Source organism: Perna viridis, chromosome 5 (assembly GCF_037379345.1).
Source record: "Perna viridis isolate PV_CMFRI_1.1 ecotype Kerala chromosome 5, ASM3737934v1, whole genome shotgun sequence".
Lineage (NCBI taxonomy): Eukaryota > Metazoa > Mollusca > Bivalvia > Mytilida > Mytilidae > Perna > Perna viridis.
The window spans coordinates 9,140,315-9,150,161 of record NC_142449.1 but is presented as its reverse complement, the minus strand read 5'-3'; the positions used below and the strand labels follow the sequence as shown (position 1 = coordinate 9,150,161).

General features: G+C 32.2%; 1 protein-coding gene across 1 annotated transcript in view; it reads right to left on the bottom strand.

Moving 5' to 3' along the window:
* Window positions 1–5,306: 5,306 nt before the first annotated feature.
* Window positions 5,307–9,847, bottom strand: part of LOC148615882 (hemicentin-1-like) — a 57,416-nt gene continuing 52,875 nt past the window's right edge. Inside the window, exons 34-40 of the mRNA XM_088582511.1 lie at window positions 9,345–9,671; window positions 8,772–9,023; window positions 8,203–8,472; window positions 7,441–7,566; window positions 6,873–6,984; window positions 6,321–6,371; window positions 5,307–5,955 (exon numbers count right to left, since the gene is read on the bottom strand). Of these exons, the coding sequence (XP_088438637.1) occupies window positions 5,706–5,955; window positions 6,321–6,371; window positions 6,873–6,984; window positions 7,441–7,566; window positions 8,203–8,472; window positions 8,772–9,023; window positions 9,345–9,671 (1,388 nt within the window). The 3' untranslated portion in view covers window positions 5,307–5,705. The remainder of the gene's footprint in view (window positions 5,956–6,320; window positions 6,372–6,872; window positions 6,985–7,440; window positions 7,567–8,202; window positions 8,473–8,771; window positions 9,024–9,344; window positions 9,672–9,847) is intronic.

Sequence of the window (9,847 nt, the reverse complement as noted above, 5' to 3'; positions counted from 1 at the left end):
AACGTCTCACATTTGTGGTCATTCGATACATAAATAAATCACGAAGAACAAATTTTCAAAAATGCATTTTCAAAAAATGTTTAAAAAATATTACCCCTACCCCATGAAAACTGGTCACAGTATCAGGCAGAATTCCCATTCACAGCATACCGGCACAATAAAACTCATATTTTAGGCATTCATAATTACGATAATGATATACCCAACATATCTGATCAATTCCGTCGCTTAGATGTTTCTTTTTGGGGGTACAATTACTGTAAAATTGAAAAAAGGGGAATTTTTGTGATTAGATTTTCTTTTTAGGGTTACAATAACTATAAAATCGTAAAAAATGGGAATTTTCGGAATTTCAGAATTTCTTCTATATCACCCGTTATTGTCTTTTTTCAGAATACCATAGTTTAAACAAGCTTTTGTGTGATATGGTACATTAATTTAGTGTCTTAGCTTCCAAATTAGCCGAAGTAATAAATATTATAACTTTTCCAAGTCAATAAAAAAATATCTCAATATGAACTAAAACATTAATTTTTGGCATATACATGGTGTACAATAGACATGTTTGGTACTTGTGTTTTAATTATTAATGTATCCAACATATCGTTTAATTTCAGGTGAGTATTTGTTTTCAGTTTCAATGTGACAATAACGAGTTGTTGATGAAAAAAAAAGTGTATTTTTCTGAAATGTATACTTTCTTCAATTTCACCTGTAATGGTCATTTTTTCAAATACCGTACTTCAAACAAGCTTTTGTATATTCAAATATAATTATATAATGTCTAAGCTTTCTAATGAGCCCAAGTAATAAATATTTGAACTTTACCAAGTCCAATTAGGTGAAAAATTGTCACCCCCCCCCCATCCATGAAAAGTATACCTCAACATGAACAAAATGCTTACACGCTCCCGAAGGGAGCGTTTATGGTTGTATTATCAAGTTGGTTCTGTATACTTATGGCAAGAAAAAGCATCAATATCCGGTTTGTACCTGCATTTTCAGGAGCTGAAAACAGCATAATGGCAGCTTCATTTGCGTATACGTGTATATGTGCGATTGAGAGCCAAGCCAGTCTCGGAAAATATTTGCTAGTTTCGATAATTAAATACAAATCGAATCATAGATTTTCCGAGAAAGGGTTGGCCGTATAGTCTGCAGTATGGCGTCCAGATGTTTACGAAAATTACGTAATTAATATTACCCATAATTCTCGGGTCAAAAAAATTGCGAAACGAAAACAAACCAAAACGAAACGAATATAGTCGATAAAAGAAAGAATCAAAACGAATCTATTCGATAAAATGAATCAAATCGTTATAAAAACATAATTTAACTATACAAAATAAACAGGATGAAGCGAAACTAAATGCAACAAAAGAAATCTTTGAAGACGTTTCGCAAAATAAGAACCATAATGTAAACAAGTGCCGGACAATTCGACCCAAAGACATTTCGGACCATGACAACCAATAATTCCTTATCGCCCAATAGGGTATGTAAGTCTCGTTCTAGTTTCATTTTCTTAACCGGAATTTACGACGTAGAACGTATTGAAAACCGAAGACCGATCTGCATTTTATTGTTTACTTACGGGTACTCGAAACGCTGTATAACAATTCAAAATCTTTTTTTATATTTTTTCTTTTTTTATAATTTTTCTTAATAACTTTATCATATAGAAAAAGATATTTGTCATTTTTTATCGGTATTTTTTAGACAAAAATATGTTTTGCTCTCAACACTAAACTAAACGCTTTCTAAATGACAAATCTCCATGCCTTTAAATGGTAGGCTATGACCCATTCTCGAGAAATCACGGGGTCACATGACGAGACTTACATACCCTATAGACATATCAGACCACGACAATCAGTAAAATGCTGTAGGACAAATATATATCATTACAAAATTTGCCATACTTGAAGATTATAAGTATAAAATATCAAATCAGAGCTGGCCAAAATTATCAAAGTTGTTTTAAATTAATGTTTCTTCGGGAGCGTTAAAAGGTTTGACCTTCATCATATTATTTAGCATAAATTATAATCGACGTAAAAAGCCATGCTGGGTTTTTGTGTTTTATATGTTGATGTATTCATCATGTCTTATTTCAGGTGAGTATTTTTCTGTTTCAGTGTGACAATAATGAATTTTTCATAAAATGGGGATTTTTTTTTGGAATTTCATATTTTCTTCCATTTCACTTTTAATGGGCCATTTTTTAAGTACTATACTTGAAACAAGTTTTTGCTTATTCAATCTCAACTATATAGAATCTAAGCTTTCTAATGAGCCAAGACAATGCACAATTAAACGTATTCCAGGCCATTTGGGCAAAAGATGGTACCCGAAACCTAATAAAATCTGCCCCCATGTGAAAGAAAATTATCGTTAAAAGTATACACGAACTGTACACATTGTCTATCTGGTATTTTTATGGAGATCTTGTATCAATCATATTGTCTAGCAAGTATGCTTTAATTGTCCCGAAGACGACAAAATATTAAAGAAGGGAAATTTAAGAATTAACAGATTATCACACATTTTTGCACGTAAATTGTTTATTTTTTTGTTGTTAAAAATATCAACATGATTTTGTTTGCTATCACTATTTTATACATATTAGATTTCAAAGAAGCAACTACAGTGAATGATTGACATAACAAAAGCATGTTGGAAGGAGGGTACAGAAAATACCAAGCTAAGTTTTAATGAATCATAAATACTCTAGGGGTATTGACATGGAAAAATATGTCAATTTGAACGATTTTACGGTGGGTTAGGGGTACATATTTTCATTTTACCCCAAAATTTCTTGGTACCATTGTAAAGCTGAGACATTGGGCTACATGATGATACCTATATTTTTTTTAGTTTGTTCACTGATGCTGTCCAAGGAAGACTTAAACTCTCAAACAAACAAGTGTCACAAAAATCTTGGCCTTTTGACCCAGTGGGGTACAAGTATAGGCTTATACTGAAAAAGAATCTGAGAATATTCTTTGGCGACGAATTGATTCGGTAATGGGAGGTATAAAGGTACCTATAAATCACCATGAAGTTGATGAGTGGTGGTGCACGGTAGACCTTCCCATCCCATGGACTACTCCACATTACCCCTGTAATGTCATTTATGTACATGTATTGAGTATTGCCACTGGAGATTATTATGGTGTTGTATAAAACTTGGAGTATTTAAACATGTAAACTTTTCTAATTTATAAATTAGAGCGTAGCGAGCCAAATATTTTGTAAAGGTTTTGCAGAGGTCAGAATATTTATTTTATATTTACTAGCCAAGATCAGAATATTTATTTTCTAGCAATTTGCAAAGTCAGACTATTTATCTTCTGGTATGAGGAGGACAGATTATTAGTATGATTAGAAAATAATCAGAGACGGATTATTTATTTTCAAAATCTGCAAGCCCCCCCCCCTAAGAATCTAATGGTCGCCCCCTTATCCGCTGGTAATCAAGCGTATATATTGTACTTCAATGATCCCTAGGGAACGAATATATGCCACTTAGACAATGACAATGAAGTATTATATACCGAGTTTTGCTGTATCAAAAATTAAAACCCGTAAAATTATAGTAATGGTACGGATTTCTCGAGGCTAGATTTGGCTTACTATTTTGATATTTTTTAGTTTCGAGTACTTCTAGTATTTACAGGTAAAAGCATGTCAATGCAAAAGTACCTATCGTTGAAATATTGCAAACTTTAATTTATTGTACTCGTGATTTAAAGAGTAACCTCTGATACGCAGCATTAGAAGCATGACCTAAATGTCCTTATGGAAGACTTCTGAATGGCATCCTATTCGATATTGTAAAGTCCGTTTCCAGCTTACAAAGAAAAACCTTAAAAGCGCCGAACAATGTTGTTCTAATTCTAAGTAACAGCAAATACCTAAAGGCACGCATGACTTGCCCCTAAAAAAATATTCCACGGGAGGATCTAGAAATTTACAAAATGGGGTCCGATCCAGAAATATGTGGGAAGGGGGTGTTCCAAGCTATCCTTTGCTTATTTTTGTTACAGTATTTCATTGACAATGGAATGGCGTGGGGAGTTTATGGAAAAACATACTGGTTTTTTTTTTTTAGAGAAATTGACATTTGTTTGCAATTTTTGCGACAAGCGTCTAAATTTCCTTCGAAAATACTGCTCGACTCGCCGTTAACTTGCTTGCTCAGTTAAGGTTACTGTACTCCAGCAGTGCTAGAGGTTGTCCAGCAAGCCATTTTCTAACTTCTTGCCCTCCTCCTGACTTGGGTATGGAGGAACGGATTCCAATCGCTTACATTGTATGAGTAAGGTTACTGTTGTCAGCAGTATTAGTGTTTTGGTATTGGCTGTTTCTGATACTGATAAGGGGTCTTCGCGTGTTATTTGCTATGTAGTCGATTTTCCCCAATGACCTATTTCATGAATTCAAATGTTCTCTATATAACAAACGATGAGTTAGACACTTATGGAGAGTCAGATGTCTGACATGCTAAACTATGTGCGTTTAATTATAAAAAAAAAATTGAAAGGAACTGAATTCCACGAAATTTTTCGGACCAATAACCCGACCTAGACTCCTAATTGTGGTTTGTGACAAACATTCATAATCATTATTGTGGCTAATCTATACTAACCTATATGTTCTACATATACGCAAGTAGTTATTACTGGTACCATTATAATGAACCAAATTAATACTTTACCCTGATTAAACCTGTATGAACCTTCCGTTCATTTAAGCTGTTAAATATAGATCTCCTTATGAGTATGACTAGGACTTGTTTGGTTGACAGCACTTACTACATGTATTAATTTACTTCATCTGCCTTGTTAGCCTCCACAGTCCTCTAGTTTAGAAAGTTGTATCCTTTTGCAATTTTCGTTCCATTTTCGCTTTGTAGGAGGTAGGGAGAAATTGACAGAGATGGGGATATCATTCAAGGTACAAAATATTGATGTTGAATGGCTAGTTTCAAACCCTTTCAATGGAAGGTTCCAAGGGTAACCAGGAATCAAATAACTTCAAAGTTCACTGACTTATGGCTCAATGACAGGAAGTTGAGGTTCAGGCAGATTAAAGTAAACACCTTAATAAGTTCAAACCACAGCTGCAAACTAATTCAAAAGATTTTAGATGACAGAAATATAGGACAGTTATCAGTACAAACCAATGTACAGAAAGCAGTGAAAGTAAAATAACTGGCACAAAAAGTTATGGACTGACAACTTCACCAAGATATAGGACAATGATGTTGGGTGTCTTTTTATAACAAAACACTTAACTTTTAGATGTTACAAATTTTATTTGGTAATTGTAAAATTTGGAATGTATATAAATTTTAAAGTGCACAAAAGAAAAAAAATATAACAAATGAAAATACATAAAAAATATTTGATTTCAATGTGTAAATAAATGTGTCAATCTCATATCAAATCTAACAATTGTAAATGCATGTAAATATTAGCACAAAAAATATGAGTATGTGGAGCTAAATAGGATTGCCTGTTGATAACTTATTATGGATAAATTCACACATGCAGGAATGATTGAGTATCATTACCCAGATATTGGTACAGTACTTATATGTTCACATCTCTAGGCAGGTCATAATACTATATTATACTATTTTTTTAAATGATAGATATATATTCAGCTTTATACAAATGATTAATGTACAAATGTAATGTTTATTCAGCTTCAAAGTACATTTCAGGACCAGTGATGATTTCCTCCCCTTTAGTTGACCCTCTGACCGAACCAACTACACGTTCTTCAAGATAAATATGATCATCACGGGCAAGATCATCCTGGTAACGCTTGCTCCTCTTCTTCTTCTTGTGACGTTTGCGGTATTCCTCATCATCATATGTTGCCTCGACAACTGGGAGGTAGTATGGGCGAGTAGTTGGAGCTGTCATATATCTGTAACTATCATCACTGGAAGCAAAAAAGTATTTTTTAATGAAAATAAAAGGACCTATTAAAATTTATGTAGACTTAAATGATAAAAAATTAAATAATAAAATTTTACTTTGATATGACATAATTAACTCAGAAAGATCCAAGTTTATTATTAATGAAAACAAAATTCCCAAAATCTTAAACTCAGTGGGAAGAGTAATATGAAAGGTCCTAAGCCAACAATTTGACAAATGTTATCAGAAAACAATAGCATGCATTCTTTACAAACAACACATTATTGTTTGACTACACTTACACATATATAATTCTTGTTGGACTATACTTACACATGTAATTATTGTTTGACTATACTTATACATATGTGATTATACTATACTTACACATATGTAATTCTTGGTGTCATTTCTCTAACAGAAACAACTGATGGTTCCCTTAAATAAAAAGAAAAGAAAAAAATTAATTTTATTATCTCCCTTGTCACAATTCTAAAAAATTATGTTCATTGCTTATCAATAACCAGAAATAAGATATAAAAAAAAACAGAATTACAATTACCTAAAGGTTTCTTCTAAAACTATACTCAAATTTTTTTTTCCTACCTAATAAAATGATTTGGTCAAATAATTTCATCTCAGGCAGGAGAAAGAAATTAAATTTTTATTACTTGCATCTTGTAAGATATTATTAAACTACAGACCCCAACCATAAATTTGAATAGGAAAGTTGGCCAATACAAGAACAGTTTTGAAATTAATTGCTTTGATAAACATTCAAATAAGATAGAAGAATGAAATATTATACAGAAAGAGATATTAATGTTGATACTTAAAGTAAAAAGTAAAATTAGAATTAAAAAGTCTCTACCTTTTCATCCAGAATATTCTATCATTAGAATAAAACAAATATTCTAAGATTGTTTTTTTTCTACTTACTTGACATATGGTATAGCTTCAGTCCTAATGGTTTCTGTTCTTATTGGTACAGCCTCTCTAACTACTTCACGTTCAACATATCGTTTCTCAGCCTTCTTCCTGCGACAACACCCTGAAAAATTAATGATGAAAAACACATTAATCTAATGCCACCTTCTAATTAGCCTTGTATTATCCAGGGTTTACAATACAATAATATAAAACTTATTAAAGGGTTTATAACATTCTTGACAATCCTATGGATCTCACCACAACACTTCCAAGTCCATTTTATCATCAAAAACATGACAAGAAATTATATGATAAGTAGGAACTGGAACTTTGAGTTTACTAAGTGACATGCTGGTTCTTGTATATATATATATCCAGCTCAGTTTGCAAGGGTTTAAACAGTTTAGGACAGAATTTTGATATCTTGAGTAAAAGAGCCCTATTCTGGAACACAAATAGGAGTTATTTCACTTTCTGTGATATTTCACTAAAACCATTAAAGGGCACATTTAAATCCTGAAAAGATTAAAAGGACATACTGGGAGGACTTTAAAACCTTGTAATTTATCTGACCTACCTTGAGCAACACAGCAGACAATAAGGATCACTAAGAGAAGGATTCCAAACAAAACAGCAAGAATAATGGCTGCTATCTCACCACCTGTCAGGGACCCTGATACAACTGTCTCAACAATCTTTGGACCTACAATTATGTGTATATTATTTGTAAGCAAGATTTTATGAGTTGTGTTCCATTCAATAATATTATGATATTAGATTCTTTTATCTGTTGTCAATTAAAAATAGTTATCTCCCTTCTTAAAAGAAAATATACATGTTTTTAATTGCATTAGAGAATAATTTCATATGACCATATTTATTGTTAGAAAAGATGCTGTTGTGTTCATTTTATCTTGGATACAAAATTTTCCTATCACTTGATCAATAAACAAGGTCATGAACTTTAAACCACACCCCTTTTAACCAACCTACTTTTACTAATGAAATAATCCTGTCTGAAAAAGGTGCAAGTATTGGAATAAATCAAAATGAATTTATCATAGTTTTTGTCAGAATATTAAATTATAAGGAATGTAACTAATATCTGAATACATTATCTCATATTAAGAACTTTTGTTCGATTTATGTGTAACGTAAATTGAGATTCTGTGTAAATTGAACAAAAGTTATTTATACAAGATAATATATTCAGATATTAGTTTCTTTCCTTAAGTAAAGCTCAAATCATTCTGCATACAACAAATAGAACATTTGACAGTTATAACGGTTAAAATGTTCTTCAATAATAATGCTTAAATAAAATATTTATGAAACTTACTTGGAGTAGATGGTGTAGCTAATTCTACTGCAAATTCAATCTTTGATGACTGTCCAACTTCATTGTAAGCAATACAGTAGTAGAGGCCAATATCAGATGTACTGTCCATATCTACGAGGTAAGTTTTACCATTGTAATCCAGGTTAAAACCATTGTATTCCCATGTCCAGGCTGTTGCTGAAGGATTCGCATCAGTGTCACATCGTAGGGTTACTGGTTGGTCAAGGTAAGTGAAGAATTTGTCATCAACCACAGCACTTATTGGTGGATCTGAAAAAAAAAGATCAGAAATTTAATTTCTATGAGAGATTCATTAAGCAATGAGTAAGTCATTTCTATCTAATTCATTATAAGGGCAGAATTAGAGAGAAGATATACTTTTCACACCCTAATACCATTCAGCACTGTAAATGGAAAATTCTAGAATCAGGAGCATCACTTCTTTGTTTACAGGATTATTTTTTGAGGTACTAAAAAAATTAATCCTAGAAATTTAATTCGTATTAATAATCAAATTTTTCGATGAAACATATACAACTTTCATTACACAGACAGACAGGCATACTTACATTTGACATCAACGTCAACAGTTGCCTGTTTTGAGCCAACAATGTTGGAGGCTTTACATGTATGTAAGCCATCATTGTTTGCATATACGGCATTCTGGATAGTTAGCTGGTATCCTTCCTTGACCTTGACATCTTTGTAGTACCATTCAAACTTAGGTTGTGGTACACCATCGGCTTCACATGTCAGGGTATAAGTGTTACCCTCTTCAATTACTACTTGTGATGGGATGATTCTGATGTATGATGGGGCAGCTGAAGACATACAAACTCAAATAATTAACAAATAGTAACCTTATTTTATATTATCCTCAGTCAATTGTTTTATTTTATGATAAACAACTTAAGATTTATTTCATCTATAACATTTTCCTGATATGAAATTTAATTACTGTTATATTATGTATATTTTGTTTCAATCTAAAAATTACAAGAATTCTAAGTAAAAAACAACAACAAAAGTTACTTATAAATGTTGTACGTTTTAAGTTGAGGCTAATGTATCTTTTAACAAAATGATCTTTCTTTATAACAGATTATAGTACCAAAAGAACATCTATGAAGCATTCAACTTACCATTCATATCCACAGCTAGGGTGACATAGTTAGAATCTCCTTGTCCAATAATATTTGTAGCAGAACATCTGTAGGAGCCTTGATCACTTGATGCAAGGTTGTATATAGTCAGACTGGGGCTGTTCAAGTTACCTCCCTGGTATTTTGATCCATCAATATCAACCAACACAGTATTACCAGAGTTTGTTCCCTCAACTGGTGTGAACTTGGTCCAGAAAACACTGGTGGCAGCAGGATTAGACATGTAAGAGCATGGGATGTTGATAGACTGGGTACCCTTTCCATCAAAGGAGGATATACTGCTAGATATGGTTACCAATGGCTTGTCTAGAAGATAGAACTTTACCATATAACTAACAATTTAGCAAAGGAGTGATTTTCAGATGTTTAACCAATTTTCTCCTGATTATTTTCTTTCTAATAAAGTACATGTATTGTAAAGCTGAAGGCAATTGTTACCTTAATTTTTATATGCTATGTTGCTAAATTTATCTTTCTTAAAA